This window comes from Trachurus trachurus (genome assembly GCF_905171665.1).
Source record: "Trachurus trachurus genome assembly, chromosome: 21".
Lineage (NCBI taxonomy): Eukaryota > Metazoa > Chordata > Actinopteri > Carangiformes > Carangidae > Trachurus > Trachurus trachurus.
Window position 1 is genome coordinate 16,554,931 of NC_139899.1, and position 18,752 is coordinate 16,573,682.

An 18,752-nucleotide genomic window follows, 5' to 3' on the forward strand; every position below is an offset into this window, starting at 1 on the left:
GTAAGATGTGATCACAGATATGCAGCCTTGTGTGTTACATATTGCATTAAAGTATTTTTTATTAAAAAAATAAATAAAAGCAATTATTTTTACACATGGTTTTTATTACACAAATAAACAAATCTATGCATTTAAAAAAAGAAAACATTTTCTACCTGAGACAAATTTATAATTTACAGCAGCTTCTACCTTGAGGCTTTCAGGTTCATTACCTTTATGTGCAGGATACTATGTGATGAAACACTTTTCGGTAAGCATGTGCATTAATACTTGCTTCTGACATCTGATCAGGTATTCAGTCCTCTGGGCCTTGTCACCATTTTATGGCTGGGACTTATTAATGATGATGGCTATTTTTCCCAACAGACAGTTTTGTTTTGTTGTAATTAAAAAAAAAAAAAATCCTAAAAATGGCAATGGAGATAATAAGATAAAAACTTTTTTCAAATTTTTTTGTGTTCATATAGTCCTGTTAAACAGTACTGGTCTACTATTTCGAGTCCCACTCAGCTGCAGGTTAATGAAACACCACTATTTATGCGACATGCTGAAGCATACAGTAAGTGTAGTTGGCAAAAATAACTGAATTATTAATTAAACTGGCAACAAACAAACCAAAACCAATGGTTTAGATTTAGATGCATCTTCCCTTCTTTTCTTTGGCAAGTAGCTTTGACATTACAGTGAAAATACAACCCCATCAACACAATAGTTTTTGCTTGCACATCTAATTAGATATATCACGGCAGATTTTTGTGAATACTGCCATCATTGCACAAAATAAATCTACCCGAAGCTTATGTGCACATATTTACTGCATAAAAAAATCATGCAAGTCTCGTACCACCCCTAAAGATTTGAATTGCCTGTATGTGTTAAAAACATACTAAAAGAAAATGTTTCAAGTCTTATTTTTGTAGCTCTGGAATTAGTCATATCAGTTATATTAACATTTCATTTAACTCCTGCATTACAAAATAAAGTTAAGTTACTATTAAAATGTCTGTAATAGACGTTTGTTACAATTTGAAAACCAAATTGATTAAACTCTAATACACTGAATTCACCATGCAGCTATGAACATCTGACAGCTTCTTGTTCCTGCCCTGATTGACTGTTGTTAACAACTGTCTCACTGTCCCTTATGTCTGGAATTAAACTAGTGAGCGAAATGTTAAATATGAAACTGCAAAAATAAGACAGGGTAATTTCACAAAAAAAATCCCTTGCATTGCTATACATGTTGTCCATGTACATAGTCAATTCCCTATTAGACCAACTGCATGACATGCATAGTACCCTCACTTTTTAGTTTGGAGATTTCAAGTCTGTTGTGCTTCTGAACACATCTAACACTACAGTCAGGTGTGGTCTGATGCACAATAGAGCACTGTAAAGTGTTCTTCACAGGGTGTGGAGAAGAGCACGGCAGTGCAAACAGATTTTTTAATCTGGTGTAAGTACTCGTTCCTCCTGTTAGACCACATCAACATGTACCTATGGGATCAAACAACTGTCATCTTTGACCTGTTTGTCTTAGGCCATGAAACGATAATAAAGGAGACTGTCTTGGAAGCTGTGCTCCTGCTTGATATGCTGGAGCACACCGCCCTGCTGTAACCGCGTCCCATAAAGCACCGCCTCACTACGGTCCTGAGCCAAGCCCACCTGCTGGAGCCAGTCCACAAGTTCAGAGCCAAGAAAACAGTCCACCACAGTCCTCTTCCCACACCTGAAAGTCAAAAGAAGCATTCACCCAAAAGTCAATTTTCATTTGCAGTAACAAGAAGCAGGGGACAGGCAGACAGAGCCCACAGAGAGAATGATTTTGTTAAGCACTGCAATTTGTGAATTACTCTTAACTTCCAACCAGAGGAGCAGTGAGAACGACTCTGTGATCTCACCTTCTCTTTTTAACAATGTCACTAAAACACTGGTCTTTGTGGTATTTGGTGAACTGGGTGCAGGTCATTCTGATATCCTCTGGCAAATCACTCTGCTGCTGCTCTTCTTGTTTCCTTCCATGCCACAAACTGTATAACCTAAAAACCATTCACAAAAAACAAAATTAAAACAAATACACAGTGAACTATTTAGTGCAGTTTTAACTATACACAGGAAAAACCTTCAGATGTGCTTTTCAGCATCAGTTTCAGAACATAAATGTTGTTTACCTTTTCTTGAACGGTATCAGAATCAAATGCTTGTCCAACCCAAACAGAGCAAAGGAGAGTAAACCCTGGCAACAGACATTACACATTACACTGATGTGTTGTGACAACACACACTAAAAATCTTAGTACAACATTATTTGAGCCTTACCTGCCCATAGTTGGCCACGGCACAGAAGAACTGCAGCTCCAAGTAAAGTCTCCCAGGAACTCGGGTAAAGAGCAACCACAAGCAGCTCGATAAGTTCTGTCATAACATCAAGTTAGAGGGATTTTAGATTTGAGAATAACAGGTTCTGTTGACTGGACCAGTTTAGTGAAAACCGAAGTGCCTTAAAAGTTGTGAGTATTTTTTTCCACATTATTTAGATTTACAGAATCGTAAAACCCCACGCCACAAGATGTAATGGTATTTCTATTTAACCATATCTGTGTTTTGTAATGGATTCCCTGAACAGGAATCTTTGGAGAAGTCTTACTGTGACACTGACAGGAGGTAGAAATTACACAGCTCAGCCATTTGTGTCTGATCTGGTTTGCGATGCACTAAATATAATAACGTAGGCAGAAAGGCTGACTTCATGTGAACAAGTGAAAGGTGGTGGTTTACTCACAGCAAGCAAGCTGACAGTCAGAAGCAGACATAAGAGCACATGACGGGCCACTTGTCTATCCGCAACCTGTTGGAGCTCTTCCACTTGGACAAGCAGGCAGTCTGTTGACTCACACCTATTGTCACACTGACCTGTGGGAGGATGGAGATTGGAGAACAAAGATTTCAGCTATTGAATTTGTTTTAGAAAAATTGGTTAAATGATTGTGATTGTCATGTGCAAATATGAATTAAAATTCATGTAATATGCTCATCAATACATTTACCTGGGAGAGTGGTTGGTGTGTTGTTCATATTTGTGCTCATGATCATGTCGGGCATGGGCTGGGGTTGGCCACAGTCGCATATGAGGCATTCTAGGAACAATGTGAAACTGATTACAACACCACCCTCCTTCACACAGAAACAAAGAGCAGACAGTGTTCATACAACTTCATTTGTGACCCACTTTCTATTTGTACTTTTGTGGTTATTGGGCAGCTCCTACTATGTTCTGTTTGTGATTTACTTTTATCAATATGTTTTACACACACATGTGCTATAAAATATTGTAATCATTGTGCATTGTGCAACTAATTATACTACAAATCACATTAATTTCTATAAAACAATGGCCCCACTGGTTTGCACAATTGCACTGATTAGCAACTGTAACTCATGCAGTTACTGTCACAAGTTCACCACTTATTTGCTGATATCTAACAAACTTAAGAAATGGCAGCTCATGTGACATGTTTTCAACAACTTCATTTCTGGGAGATCATGCATTACTGTTCATAACTAATGCATTGTTCATACTAAACAGGGAACTAAACTTATCAGGACTTGGGTGTTTCCTCCTGATAATGACATTTAACAAACCCTCTTCCTACTTTAAACACTTCAGTGTATGTTTTGCAAAAGCTTCTTCCAACTCATATAAATGAAAATGATCTGAGGCAGAGTGGATATCAAACTTGTAGATAAGGGTAAGTCCTCAATTTTGGATTATTGATTGTTCACTTTCTTTTCCCTCTAACTTGGATTGACTGACATTACCAAACTATTATACTAAGTTACTTTGTGTTTAATTATCAGTGTCATCAAAATGTAAACTTCAAAACAGATGGTAAATAACTAAATTTGAATTTTCAAATTCCCAATTTATCATAATTACCTCTGTTTAGATCTCCTGATGTTGTGACTGGCTCAATCAGAGTCTGGTCATCTGGTTCAACTTCAGTTACAAGATCTTCTCTGGGGCCAAATGAAGAGTCTCCCTCTTGAATATGGTCATTCTGGGCCCAGCCTTCTCTACTGAGACATACAAGCGAACCCCCTCCCAGCAGTATGCTGAAGGTGGCTACAACTGTGGTGCAGATTATCTGTGAATACACACACACACAGTATTCAGACAGATTCAAACAGATCCTATCCATCAGAGGACAGGTATACAGTATAATTGTCATTCGTGTTGTTACCTGTGGTCTGCCGTAAAAGAATGATGAGTCAATTGTGCCAGATGTTTTTTCCCCGAACATGAGCAACACAGCTGTTACTAAACCTGATATCCTGTTAATAAAGAGACAAACAGTTTAATTCAAATTACTGGCCGTATCAAACAGGTAAAACCAGAACCAGCTCAGTGACACTGAATTATCCATGAAATTTTCAGAAATGTTTGTTTTATAATTCAACTGATGTGTCAGCATCCACAAGTAAAACAACACACAGTATTCCTGACCAAAAGTCTTTAGATAACATGCCCCAATATGTGAATTCTGCTTCAGGTGCATACTGTGGTTTTAGCTCCACCTTTCAGTGAGCTAGAATAACAAGTATAGTTTCATTTCTGTTCATTGTTCCAGAATACGACTCACCCCCAGGCTGCAATAACCAACATGCCCGGAGAGACTTTCAGATCCTCAAACCTTTTCAAGAGCACAAGTGAGAGTGCTATCAAACCTACAACGACAAAACATGCATTGCAACATTAGCAATCAAACGTCATGTCAGAACCCACCCGGGCCACTTAATACAGTTTAGTGTAAAGTTAATGTGATACCCTCGCACAACATACCTGGCCACAAATAACTACTGTAGAGTGAGGCACTTATTAATGTGAAAGTCAGGACCTGCCCAATGAAGTTGTCTCCTTGCACCACAAAGTTCCACAGGATCATCCCAATGCAAGTTAGAAACTAGAGACCATAACAAAACATATATCGGCATTTAGTGATGTGAAGTTGCACCTACTTTCAGATAGTTAGATTTCTCTCTGTCAGTTTAAGTGATGGTAATTAAACCAGTTTAGAGTAGCCTATACATGTGTTCACCTGTGCCAAGAAAAGGTTCACAGTAAACAGATGAGGTAGCTTCTTGAATTTCTTGCTCAAGAACATGACAACAATCGTCCATACCTGTCAGAGAAAACACAGAGATTTCAAATTAAGCATATTTACAAACACACAAAGGTTTGTACAGTTGATTAAAAAAACGAATTTTTGACTTTGCTGGCTGGTGGCGCAATTCTATCTAAAAAGAAAGAATAAGTTGAAACTGAAAATTAGTAAGCAGAAACAATAAGGAAGAGGAATTAAACCATGATTATGACTCATATATAGATTTCTTAAAAGATAGAAAGTGAGAATAAACTAAGGAAGTAAGGCTGTGAGGCAGGAAGGAATTTGCTCACACATCTTCTAACTAACAGAGTTTTTTAAAGTTATGCAAAGTTTGACAAATCCAAGAGTTAGCCATTTGTATTTTCCCTTTGCTTGTCTGAAATGACGCAACAACAGAAACTAGCAACAGAGACTTGTGTCAGCAGTGAATTGTCTGACTGAAGTCATGACCACCCTTTCAGATAAGAAGTGAAACATGCTTTGTGGAGCCATTTTAAATTCAGGTACTTCAGTGTCCAAATACTGAAATGAAAAAAATACGCAAAATAATCTGCATATAAATTAATAAGACAATAGATGTCTATAGGGCACAATGAAGTGTCTCTGTGCAACTCACCAGTGCAACTAAGCTCACAATGCTTATGTTGAAGCTGATATTCTGCAGTGCATTCACCAAAAACTGAGGATCCTTCCAGCGCATTGAAAGTAACCAGGCAGACACATACATTATCGGAGCTGAGAGAAAGGTGCTGATCACCATCCCAGATGTTACCTGTTGGGGGGTAGAGTAGATAATTATGTACAGTAAGTTACAAAGAAAAAACTCAATGGTATGGTGTCTGAACGGCAGGTAGATGTAAACAACTCACCACTTCTAACTCAGCATTATAATAGACAGCATAGATAGCCACACTTGGTGCAGTAGGGAACACTCCATAAAGAAAGGCATAATTGGAAAGGCTTGAGTGGTTCGAAGTGCTGGTGTTACCGTGGTCCAGCAGTTCCACCATGTCCTTACAAATCAGGGGCATTAGCAACCTGAAAGTCAAAAGAAAGAAAATTTGCCATTATTTGAGGGGTTAGTTGACACTATGCTGTGGAATTCAGCAATGTAAAATAAATATTTACATACACTAGCTGTTATCGTGCTACACTCTCCTGACACCTCTTAACATGTCATGTATTTGGTAACAGACTTGTGGTCAGCTGTGACTCATCCAAAGCATCAGCACAAAACACACACTGGGAGTACTTCACAAAGCTCCAAGTTGCTGACTCTCTACATTGCTAGAGTCTCATTTTAGAAATGCAAAGTCATCTGATTACACAAAGTCGCCATTTGTATGAAATTACCCTCAGTATTCCACTTACAGTTTTGCGGTGATGAGTAGTATCAGTGTAACAACTGTGGATTTGGTCAGTTTCCTTAACTGCCCCACCATGGACAGACCCAAATAGAACAGAGCTGCTCCCCCGAAAGAGTTGGCCAAGCCATCAACGAATTCAGCCATGAAGGCAGGAATTGTCTGATGCAGGGCAAAGTGGGCGATGATGCCGATAACAACCATGAAAACAATAGGGTTCTTTAAAACTTGTAGAACTACGAGTCCCACGATCAGAAGTTTGCTCTGCTGATGGTTTCCCTCATCCTTCCACTTCTGGATCTCACAGAAGGCAAAGCCGATGGGATTTAGAAGCATCAAGGACACAGGTGCAACCAGGTAGATGTACTGTAGGTACTCTGGGTATGTGCTCTGGTATAGGGCTTCGACTGTGGAGAGAGATGAAGGCAAATGTTTGGGTACATTGTAATATGGTCAACTGTTGTAAAGGGAGTTGAACATATGCAAAGCTGCACAAGCATGCACACTCAGGAAATACTTTTGTTTACACATGCACTGGCTTTACACAACAAGTGCTCATTCACTAATACACAAAAATGCCCTAAACCACTCCCACAAAAAAAGAAATATTTACATGATTACAACATACCACCTGCCTTGTGAACCTCAGCATAAAAACTACCATGCTAGTGTACACAAGTGTCATGTAAACAAATGGCTCTAGGGTCTGTAAATGTTTTATATTTAAGTAACTCTGCACTCGAGTCTGATGAGTTAACTGAGAAGTTGAGGTTGTTTGCACTGTTACAAATGCATAGTCATACTTCTGCTTTGATGGATAGACCAGCATTACTGTAAGACAGCATAATGATTGATTACAGTTGCAGCAGACCATGAAAGCCGCTGTGGGTGGTGGGATTTAAGGCATCACACTTACCTATCGGGTATCCCAGAGCGAAGTCATTGCTCTGTGTGGCAAATATTGCAAAGAGTCCAGCTTTACTGTAGCGACTCTGAGGACTGGCGACAATCAGTGTGAGCACGCAGACTAAGACGAACACCGACACTTTGGCAATAAGGACGCTCCAGAGAAACGACCAGACGACATTACCAAAGTCCAACAGCACCATGTTCTTGAAGAGCAAGGCGGGGAGGGCAAACTTTGACACAAAATTACCCAGTCCTTTGGCCTGGGTGGGGGTGATTATGTTTGCCCTCCCGGCGATGTATCCACACAGGATTATCCCAAAGCACTCCAGGAGAGCCGGGAAGAGCTTGTCGATGGACATTGATGGAGACAGAGCCACAGAGTCCGGGCTCTCCTCCCCCTCCTCATCATAGGAGAAGTTGAAGCTGGTGGTTCCGCCCGGTGTCTCCATCCTGCGGGTCCTCTCTTCCTTCTGGTGACAGTTTATCGAGCCTGGCTTGTTTTCATGTTACTAATGCAGAGAGGGCGTCACTGCTCGGCGCTGCCTAATACAACAAGAGGGAAGGGAAGAGGCGCATTAGTTCAGTTTACACCCGCCGGGCTGGTTCAAAGGTAGCAACAAGATAACAGAGAACTTCTCGAGAAGGCACCAGCACCACACGAGTGGAAACTGCTCCTTCCAGAGCGGTTGTTAACTTGCTATCATGCAGCTGATAAGCACGGCCATTTTAATACAGTTATTATTACTGTAAAGTCACCCTCACCTCTCTGCCTGTGTGTGTCTGACAGCGGATGTGCCCTCTGAGGAAACATGTGCCGTCAACTCCTAGTAGCAGCCGGTGGGAGAAGCTAACAGTTAGCCACTTTAGCTAACGTTGAGCCGCCGCGGCCGTTGCAGAAAAACGGTTGATGAAACAACTTTACCGACAGTCTGTGTCGTGTCAGTGGGCCGTGGGATATTCCCGTAACGCTGCCTGTTTGTTGTCTCTGTGTCTGAGAGGTGCTCATTTGGTTCCCACCCTCGCAACTTTCGTAATCCGCGATTTGTCAATACAACTTCACCAATCATGTTTTGAACGCGGCGGTGGAGGGGCGGGGCTTATCGCGGTGCCCGCCCCCCTCCAACTGACAGGCCGCTCGGCATGCAAACACAGCCACTTCATGTGATGAGCCTGGATCAGTTACATCAGTTATCAGCTGGACTGGATAGATAGATAGATAGATAGATAGATAGATAGATAGATAGGCTATTACATACCCATAGCCTATATTATTATTTATATAAATAATAATGAGGCTAAGATAGATAGATAGATAGATAGATAGATAGATAGATAGATAGATAGACAGATAGATAGATAGATAGATAGATAGATAGATAGATAGATAGATAGAATAATGCCACGTTGCAGTGGCACACAGTGAAATTACAGCAAATATTTAGCTTATTTTACTGCAATTAAAATATTAATATAGCACCCATTGGCAATTTAAATAATATGACCTAAAATAGCATCAATTTGTTTTGTTTTTTTGTTTTTTTTTACCTACTGACAGTCTCCCACAGTAGCCAATATTTTACTTTTTAACTGCATTACAACATGCAGCTCCCTATAGACCATATTAGTATAGGCTGTCATTCGAACCCTGAGGGTCTATTTGTTATGAATGCTAAACACAAATTACTGGTGCAAATAAACCTTCAGTTGTATTTTAACACTGCTGTTAAAAAGCAGGGGAATTTATAATCCTGTGTTTTCAGATACTATTTGTCACAACAGGGTCACTCTTGCACGGTTTACATTTCTGTCTGTTTTAAACAAAATTAATATTACGTACGTACACCTAGGCTATGTGTAGCATTTCACTCAAATCATTTTCCCTGAAAACGGAGAAACAACCTTTTTATAAACTCGTTCCCTATATAGCCTCCAGAAAGTAAGTTACTTTAGTATTATTATCAACCAATTATAGTCAGACTAATTAAGCACACTCAGCTCAATGAGGCTGCCTGCAAACATACTGTATGTGCCAATAAGATACACAGTCATGAAGACAGACAGTGTAATATGAGCCAACACCATTGCTACAAACTTCCACTCTTCTGGATGTTTGAACAGAAACAAGAAATGTGCTCAAATTTCAGTTGTGCTGTTAAAGCTGCAATAGTCAATATCTTTACTTTAATAACAGATCATGTAACTCTGTGACAATGAATTATGTTGAAAGTATGTGAAGTATTTGCAGTTTGTTGCATGAGTATCTATTGGGTTTCAAAGGAATGCCGGAAATACTGAGTCTTTTAAAGGACAAAACTGAGCCACAGTGCATCCCAAGAGTTGTCCACATTATGTTCAAGGCACTGTGTATCAGAATCTGTCAGCTATCAAAAATAAGGAATGCTTGGGGCATCATAGCTCAGTTGATAGAGCAGGTGCCCCATGAACAGAAGCTATAGTCCATCGCTGCAGTGTCATTCCACCTCTCTCACTTCGCATTTCCTGTCTCTCTCTGACTGTCCTATCACAATAAAAAGGCACAAAAGCCCCAAAAAGTAGAAAAGGGAATGCTTTATCATAAACCTTTGTAATGTAGGCTATGTCTGTAAAGTAATAGGAACCAAATGCATTATTGTGGTGGAAAAGCATTTGATTTTAAACAGTGTCTACCATGCCACCATCATGCATGTAAAGTTGACCCAGGTTGTAAAACTCCACATTCCACGAAGACTGGTAGCTACCCGTCTTGCCTTGGTTAATGCTGGCCCATGTCACACCAGAGCAACTAGACTGATTGGGCCTCTGAATCCTTCCAAAAAAGATGAGGAAGTAACGAGGCAAAAACATATTTCAAGTTTAACATGCAAAGGCAGGTATTTGCCTTTGCATTTGAATCTCAAACAGAGAGTTGGTAGAAACATTTACATAAGCAGTGCAATGGAAAACAGTCAGAAATCTGTGAAGAAAGGCATGATTGGAGACGCTTCAGTTCAGCGAATCACTATTGCCCATCAAGTACAAATCAACCACAGCTTTTAAGAGTATTGGAGTCAGAACTTCAGCCTGTTGTTAACTCATTTTATTGTTAAGATTCATATATGACAAAACAGATAATTAAAAGTCTACATTTCCTATTAACTTTTTATGATACCATATTCTACATAACTGGCCAATTGACCAAAATTTCATACAGTAAGTCAGCAAAGAGGTCATACAGGATTTGATAACATATAATAATAATATAAAATAATTATAATAATTATTATTATAATAAAATACCATGTTCCAGCCAAATCATTCATCCTGAAAATGGACAAAAACCTTTTTATTAATTTGTTCCCTATAAACTGCACAATATCCAAAAAAGTATGATTTATTTTGGATCAATTCAACATTAAAATTGCACACATAAAACAACACTGCTTTCATATGGAAGTACACTGCATACAACATGTTTGTGTAAAAGAAAAACACCAAAAAGCAAGCAAACAAACAAACAAACAAACAAACAAATAAACAAACAAACAAACAAACACCTCTTGTATATGTATGCCCCTGCAAATTGTCTGCGCTCTCTGGACACCGTGTATCATGGTGCCTTAAGGTTTGTCACTGGATGTAAAGCCCTCACTCACCACTGCACTTTATATGCCCGAGTGGCCATCTCTGGCAGCATGCCGCCTTATACATTGGCATATTTTTATTTATAAAGTTATTTTGGGTCTGCTCCCCCACTATTTATGTAACTACCTCTCCAAATCCCAAAGCAATTACCGCCTACGTTCAAATGAGTTTTTTTTTTACTAAACATGCCCAAAGTTAACACTGAACTTGGTCAGCACTGCTTTAAGTATGCTGCACCTGCTGCTTCGAATGCACTGCAGAAAACTCTAAAGCTAAAGGAGCTGATCAACCTTGGATCTTTGAAAACTCGCGTGAGAGAAATTGGAGCAGCTTCATACCGCACTTGTTCTTGTTTTAATGTGAATCCGAACTTTTAGTCCTGTTGCTTCTGTCTTGTAATGTATTTATCTGTGTGCTGTGTGATTTCTAAGTGTAGTGACTTTTCTATGCTGCTGTCTTGGCCAGGCTTCCCTTGAAAAAGAGGCCATTGTGTCTCAACGGGACCGACCTGGTTAAATGAAGGCAAAAAAAAAACAAAAAACAAACAGAGGTTCCTGTTTCCTTAGAACGGACAGTGAATGCTGCAGGGCAGGATACTGCAGATTCAAACACAAAGATAACACATTTTATATTGAGCAACAGATAAAACATAAGGCAGAGGCCTTCAGAGCATACTCAGCTCAATGAGGCGGCCCGCAAACACACCCAGTGTGCCGATAAGACACACAGCCATAAAGACACACAGCAGAATATGATCCAACACCATGGCCACGAACTTCCACTCTTCAGCAGCCTGGGGAGAAAGAGGGACAATGTGTCACACACACATGAAATCGAGACAGAACGATATTAGAAACACTTTCTGAGAGGGACAGATTACATTGTTGGATTCCTCATCTGATTTCATGGTTTCTGCGATGTACTTGACTCCTTCAATGGCACTGCGGACATCAGGATTCTTGGTGATGGGCGAGTGGTAGGGAACACTAGACACCTGGTTGCCAGAGATGTCTGAGATGTCAAAATCACCACCATAGTTGCTTTTGATTGGTTTTTCTTTCCCAGGACGCTTCATTGTCGAAAAGAACATGATGTTGGGAATGGTTTCAATGAAAATCTGCCATAAAAAGAGGATAAAAAGGATAAGCACTGTGTAATGGAGTATACAGCATGGGAGCGATTTAATTAAACACACAGCCATTCTGTCTCTGTACCACTAGATGGCAACGTAATGCAGAGAAAAAAAAGGTTCAGAATAGTTTTCAAGCCTGCCAAGCTTGGCAATTTGATGTATTTAATTCTAGCCATTCAACGAATCAATCAAAATGATATACGCCATCACTGTGTTCCCCTCTGCTCCTGTCCTCACCGTGCGGACCCAGTCTGGCATCGTGTGAGTGCTCGGGGAGCGATGGTGGGTGTTGATGACGATGACAGTAATGATGATAGAGGCAATGACGAAGACCATAGTGAAGAGCATGTACTTCCCGATGAGTGGCACAGCACTGGAGGTGGAGGGGATCAGCTCCACAATGACCAGCAGGAACACAGTCAGAGACAGCAAGACAGAGATGCTGAGAGTCATCTTCTCACCTGGGAGACACAGCACACCATCGTCACTACTGGCTTTTTAGTCTGAAGGAATAAGGTCCATTTAGTAGAACACAAAAGCTTCAAAAGAGTTCAAAGGACATGGATGTGACATTCTTCTATGTTGGTGCTGTTTCCAGTATTACTAAATAACCTATGAATTCAAATAATCTATAAATACACAGTTTAAGAACCTCCTTTAGTTTTTCTTTTTCTTTTTCCTTTTTAGTTCTGAATAATAGACTCTAAAAATTCTCCAAACATCCTCCCAATTAAACAGGTGGGACTATGTTGGACAAATTACTCCAATGCTCAGTTAAACGGGTCACAATTTAATTTTGGGGGGCTACAGGGCTGAGATGTTTCTTATTACTGTAATAAGATATGAAATTGTGTTTCCACATACAATGACATATTCTATGTTTCTGAAAGATATCTTAATTCTAAAGGACATGTTGAGGTAATTGTGAAAATAGTGCTGAAAATGTGAAACAGCCACATTACTGTAAACTATATGAGCTTATGATATGTCAACATGCGGTCCTATTAGATTGCCACAAGGGAGAGCTGTTTCTATGAGCCTGGTCTCTATGAGTCTAATACATGAGCCCTTTCACAGTCATCCAATAAAGAGTCCATGTCGAGTGTTTATACAGCATCACAATAACTGCACTGTTCACCCACACAAGCATATTTGAAAAGTGAGAGGCAGCTTTTTTTTCTAAGACCAACAATAGAAGAAGTAAACAGACAGAAGTAAAAAGCAAGACATGTTGTTTTTGTCGCTCAGTAAGAGCAGTTATCCCTGAGAGAGCGTATTTTGGCACCAGCTTCTTCGTCAGCTTCACACTATCCTGTCAGCAGCCATATCAGAAACAGGGATCAAGTGATGTATTATACATTAAAGCAAAGGCCTGCTTTCAGACTTGACAGCACAGAGGGACCCTGGGTAATGAGGCAGACCTACACACTGGGAACACAGCCAGATGTGCACACAGGCAGTGCAGTTCCTGGAGCTGCCAGTGTACGGACACAAGAGTGACAGCCAGGCAGGATTAAAGACAGGATTTGTCCAACATGGTGTTAATATTATGAAAACATTGATAATGAGAAAAAATGCTCTTCTAATACACAGTGTCTGTGTACTTCCAGGTGGGTGTATCAGTTATTTACCTAGATTTTAAAGTGTAATCAGAGACAAGGCTGCACCACACACCAGCATATCTATCCACTGTAGAGTTTCCAGGGAAGAGCTTTTGTAGTACGGATGCTTAGATGGCTTTGGTAACCTGGGCAGGCTAGCAGTTTTGCTATCTTTGGTCTTTGTGCTGCTGGCGTTTGCATAAAGACATGAGAGTGGTATTAATCATGTTATTCTAGTAACTTTATATGTGCAGACTCTCCTCAGCCCAGCAACAACTGTGTAAGTAAAACCAAAGCAAAGACAACCTAACCCTAATCCAACATCATCTTTAATTTTTCAATTCACTGATAACTTAACCTCATATGCCTGTGATGAAAGGAAAGGTTCATCAACATACCAGAGTCTGTGGGAAGGTAGAAGACCAGGCCAGTCAGGAAGGAGAAGAGCATGCAGGGGATGATGACGTTGACAATGAAGTACAGTGGGAGCCGCAGCATGAGGAAGTGGTAGGTGATGTCCAGGTAAGGGGTGTCTGGGCAGCACGAGTAATACACCCAGTGCTTCCAACTGCGGGATTCCTTCATCACCCACTCCCCACTTTCCATAAAGTGACTCAGATCAGGGCGGTCGCTGTCCTGGTGAAGAGAGCTCAGAGTCAAGAAGGTGATGGAAATCTAAACATGAAATCTCTCACTCTTATTTCCCATGCACATCAGTCTCAAATAGTTTTAGTCCTTGATGTTTAAACAGTTTTATTATTAGCTTAGCATCCATAAAGCACTTTATCTGTATGTAAAGTTCTGAACACATTACAGTGGTTTAATATTTTTCTCTGTTTTGGTTTTGTCTGCTGATGGGCCAAAGTGATCTTGGGTTAGGGTTAGATCTTTGGGTTCAAAAGAGTGTTATATAGGAATGAAATGTGTGTATAGGTTGTATGGCTACATCTGAATTCTGTAGAATAAACTTCATGAGGTGTGAATTCATGTTATCATATCTAGTGAGCATTGTGGAAGACTTCTCATTGCTTAAAAGGTGATGAAGGTGAAAATAAAGAAAGGTGAAATACGCTCTCTGATGGTGATCTGATGAAGGCTTGTTATTGTTTGTTTAGAAGGATTTGCACTATATATATATATGGTTAGAGATCTTAGGAAATGACCTATTCAGTTTTTCCTGATAGAATAAGTGACAAGGAGATCGTTCTCACTCACATACTTGTAGGGTAAACATGAAACCACAGACAGTTCGTGGTTAAGCTTAGCAAAAACACTGAAATTCCGAGATGAGGGGGTAACGTGGCTCTACCATTAGTTTAATCAGTACTTCTGAGGTAGTAGTAGGTTGATTTATTTATTTTTAATCATTGGCTAGAGCCAGGCTAGCTGCAACATGCTGAGCTAAGCTAATGGGCTGCTGTTTTTAGCTTAATATCTAACCGACAGATATCAGACTGCTATCAATCTTCTCGTGTATTTCAATGAAATTATAAGCACCCTCCCTTTCAAGTAAAAGGTCTGAATGGAATTACAGGAATGATGACGACCAAGTTTCCGTCATAGGTCCAGGTGCCCAGCTTCATGCTGCAGTTCTGTAGGTCAAAGGGGAAATGCAGCACAATGATCTCACAGTAGCTCTTGAAAATGGCAGGTGGGTTCCATGTGATCAGCCCCGTGTACTCCAGCAGCACTTTGGTCTCATGAACGATGGCAAAGTCACCGTCAGCACTGCGGGCAAAGACAAGCACAGGAGGCATCAACATGGGGGGATAATAAGTTAAATGTTAACGTAGGAGGACATCAGTGCCTGAGGACGGGCTGCTGCTGCTGTTGCACAGCACCAGCCAACCGGCACTCTGGTTGGCACAAGATGTTGTGGTTGGTGTGGGGTTGTCAGGGAGGGATGCAGCATATGGTGCGGGGAGGGAGGAGGGGCACGAGGGCTGCGAGGGCCAGATTTAGCCTGATGAAATTTGAGCTTTCAAAGAACCAATACTGGAGCATAGGAAAATGTAATTCAAACCATCGCTGACAGGTGTGCTGATTGTTTCTAGAGGTCTGGATGCTTCACATCAGGTAAAGCCCATTGTAATGAAAAATAAAGGGATTTTAGAGAGAAAAGGCCACAGCATAGATCAAATATAGCCCGATGACATACTTGTTGTAGAGAACCAGATCAGGTCGCCAAATGTCAGTGGAGGGGACTCTGATCTTTTTGATGCCACCGTAATCCTCTGGGTTCCACTGCAAGTTCACATCTTTCCATTGCTGTGAATCAGATAACAGAAACCAGAATAATGGGAAGTGTGGCAATAGTGATCGTGTAGACTGTGAAGGATCATTTTCAAAGTAGTGATTTGTTTGAATGTGATAGATTCATTCTGAATTTCGTTCTGAAAATGTATTTGTGAATTTTTCAAATTCAAGAATAGTATCTTTCACTGAACCCATGCTGAGCTTAATACTGTCTGAACATGTGTCGGTGTTGTCAGCAGATTCAGTCAAAGAGAGTCTCTCTGGTCCAAAGACCTTTGTGCAGTGCACATGGTGTAAAAGTGCACAAGTGAAGTCAGTAATCAGAATTGTATTCTGCTGATGTGACGAATATTTTTCAACAAACCTTAAATAAAAAAAAAAAAAATGTGTGGTTTAATTTAATTTATTGGCATGGATGTGTTTTTCATGTATAGTTTATAGCCACCAGTAGGATCATTATGTATTTTGTCCTTTTCTTAATAGCAGTTGACTACTGAAGCTCTTTCAATATGATGGTTGGTTCACTGTCTTTTTTCTATTATATCAAAAAAAAAAAAAAGGGAGCATATTTATCTGATCTAACCTGTTTCAGTCTCACGTTGCTGTTGACGATCTGGTTGACCTCATCCTGTGGAGATACAGATAAATGTGTTTAGACAGCTGATGACGTTGAATCTTAATGCAGACTGGGTGGTAGTGTGTGACATGGGATCTCACCACACTGATCAGCTGGATGAGCTGGAGGCCTACGGTCACAACCACGGGGTCTTTGAAGTGGTTGACAGGACGGACAACCTTATTGTAGCCGGTAAAAAGAGTTTTAACTAGATTTGTCTCATCAGTAGAGGCCCAGGCAGCACCTAGAATAAACAATACACTATGAGTACAGGCTTACTTGAAATTTATATTTTTGGCAGAGGGGTAACGGGGTGGGGAGGTTGGTGTGACTTTTAGCCCCTCAAGGTGCCTTCTCAGTGTGATGGAAAATGTTCATACTGTGCCAAAGTAGAATATTCCTTTAAGAACATATGATACTTGAGATGAGTTCACTTAATATGAGCTGAAAATAGATGTGACAAGTGCCATACTATAGGTGTAAGATGTTTTTGAATATGCATGTACATAGACCTAGTTTACTCTAAAAAAAAAAAAAAAAATGGCTGGCATGGTGAATGGTGTGTTGTCAAGGTTTGAAAATTCTAGGTATCAAATAGATAAATATTGGTGACTTTGAAAAGTTTATACATTTAAAAGGACATGTTGAAAAATATATTTTTGAGGTTCCTTAGAGATAATTACAAACCATATTCAAGCACATGTTCTGTTCCCAAACATATAGGCCTCTGATGAAAATGTACCATATAGCCTATAGCTCTATGTATGTGTGTCTCTTTCTTAACTGTGTTGGATTTGGGGTCTAAATTTGGCGATACAGCCTTTAAACATGACGGCGCCCATGTAAGGGGGGCGTTAATAGAGATATTCTCACGCTATTTCCGCAGCATATCTGTCACAAGCCAGAACCAGATCCTCTTTCATTTTTTCCGCCAACCTTGAAACGAAGGTCATTTTACAGCAACATGTTATCTGTATGGTTGAATGATTCTGGAGACATTCAACTTAGTAAACTGAAGAACCACCTACACATAATTAATCCTGCAGGTGACTTTGTGTGGTGACAAAAATAGAAAAGGTTGAATGGATGAATGAAAACAGTGCATGCAGTCATTTAAATGTTCTCATCAGTTTTGTTGTATTGCATCAGCTAGCACAGACCTGGTAGTAGTTTCATTCAACATAATTAAAAAGCTGAGTATTTTGTACTTGAATTATAACTTAAAAAAAACAAACTTTGCTTGAAACTAAAGCTGAAGCTAATTCAAATGAAAACAGACAGATTTCCACAGATAACAAGCATGCATTTCCTTAATTCTTAAACTAAGTTCTTCCTAATGGTAAGTTCTTACCTGCTAGGATGACTGCATAAAAAATGGAAAACACAGTATTCATCCTTGCAGCCAGGCATCCAAAACCAAGATCCAACTTCAACACGCTGTCCGTTGACCACTTGAGAATTGAATAGGTTCGATCCAGCTAAAACATTCTTTTAGCACCAGCAGTTGACTTAGTGTACAACCCCCAGGCTCTCCACTGGCACCCTTGTTGTTATTGTCTGACAGCGGATGTGTGTGTGACCGGCTGCCAATGCTTGTCATTTGGGAGGGCCACATTCTTCGTCATCTGTTATAAGATCAACATGCCAGAGTAATCCGCCACTGAAATATCTCATCTTGAACTTGGCCACACACTAACACGTGTCCTCTAGGCTCAGTTTTGTTTTTGCTTTTTTTTTAATGTATCAGCAATAAACTATTAATGCTGCAGTGAACTCTGTATGTGCAGGTTCTGCGTGATAATGTCTGTTTGGTATGTGAAGAAAACAGAAAAGGTCTGATCCAGCGTTCCAGAAACAGAAACTGCAGCTGGACCTCTGAGGCAGCACAAGCATTTATATTGCACATATAAATGAGAATTGCCTTCAGCACTTAAGGTTTTATCTGATAAGGAAAATCTTGTGGTAGCAGTAGCCAGTGGCTCTTGTCATATTGAGATACTGTATGGCTAGCACTAGATTAAAATAGTTTCTGGGGAATAAATATTAATTTGTTGAAGCTTTATGAATTTCCTGTAAATATGAGAT

The 18,752-nt window shown here is 40.0% G+C and overlaps 2 protein-coding genes across 2 annotated transcripts; both read right to left on the reverse strand.

The window, feature by feature from the left end:
- Window positions 1–83: 83 nt before the first annotated feature.
- Window positions 84–8,438, reverse strand: gpr155a (G protein-coupled receptor 155a). Its single transcript, XM_083996787.1, has 16 exons — window positions 8,204–8,438; window positions 7,449–7,984; window positions 6,540–6,939; window positions 6,038–6,206; window positions 5,785–5,940; window positions 5,100–5,183; window positions 4,844–4,964; window positions 4,644–4,728; window positions 4,245–4,335; window positions 3,941–4,148; window positions 3,051–3,140; window positions 2,786–2,916; window positions 2,323–2,418; window positions 2,175–2,239; window positions 1,905–2,042; window positions 84–1,732 (listed from the first exon to the last, which is right to left on the reverse strand). Exons 2-16 carry the CDS (start codon window positions 7,888–7,890, stop codon window positions 1,537–1,539), a joined length of 2,472 nt encoding a protein of 823 aa, XP_083852913.1. The 5' UTR covers window positions 7,891–7,984; window positions 8,204–8,438; the 3' UTR covers window positions 84–1,536.
- Window positions 8,439–11,592: 3,154 nt separating this feature from the next.
- On the reverse strand, window positions 11,593–18,302 carry LOC311004226 (acetylcholine receptor subunit alpha-like). The gene is made up of 9 exons (XM_083996182.1): window positions 18,019–18,302; window positions 16,769–16,911; window positions 16,635–16,679; window positions 15,954–16,063; window positions 15,328–15,523; window positions 14,194–14,431; window positions 12,432–12,655; window positions 11,943–12,179; window positions 11,593–11,855 (listed from the first exon to the last, which is right to left on the reverse strand). The coding sequence occupies exons 1-9, from the start codon at window positions 18,059–18,061 to the stop codon at window positions 11,727–11,729; spliced, it is 1,365 nt and encodes a 454-aa protein (XP_083852308.1). The 5' UTR covers window positions 18,062–18,302; the 3' UTR covers window positions 11,593–11,726.
- Between the last annotated feature and the right edge of the window lie 450 nt (window positions 18,303–18,752).

What these genes read in the sequence shown, in the direction of transcription:
- gpr155a (XM_083996787.1), bottom strand. Translation starts at nt 7,890, where the DNA reads ATGGAGACACCGGGCGGAACCACCAGCTTCAACTTCTCCTATGATGAG. An exon ending in CGCTCTGGGATACCCGATAG is followed by an intron (nt 6,940 to 7,448) that starts GTAAGTGTGATG and finishes CTCTCTCCACAG; the next exon opens with TCGAAGCCCTATACCAGAGC. An exon ending in TGACTGTCAGCTTGCTTGCT is followed by an intron (nt 2,419 to 2,785) that starts GTGAGTAAACCA and finishes ATGTTATGACAG; the next exon opens with AACTTATCGAGCTGCTTGTG.
- LOC311004226 (XM_083996182.1), bottom strand. Translation starts at nt 18,061, where the DNA reads ATGAATACTGTGTTTTCCATTTTTTATGCAGTCATCCTAGCAG. An exon ending in CTACCTTCCCACAGACTCTG is followed by an intron (nt 12,656 to 14,193) that starts GTATGTTGATGA and finishes TGTGTCTCCCAG; the next exon opens with GTGAGAAGATGACTCTCAGC. An exon ending in TGCCAGACTGGGTCCGCACG is followed by an intron (nt 12,180 to 12,431) that starts GTGAGGACAGGA and finishes TTTTTATGGCAG; the next exon opens with ATTTTCATTGAAACCATTCC.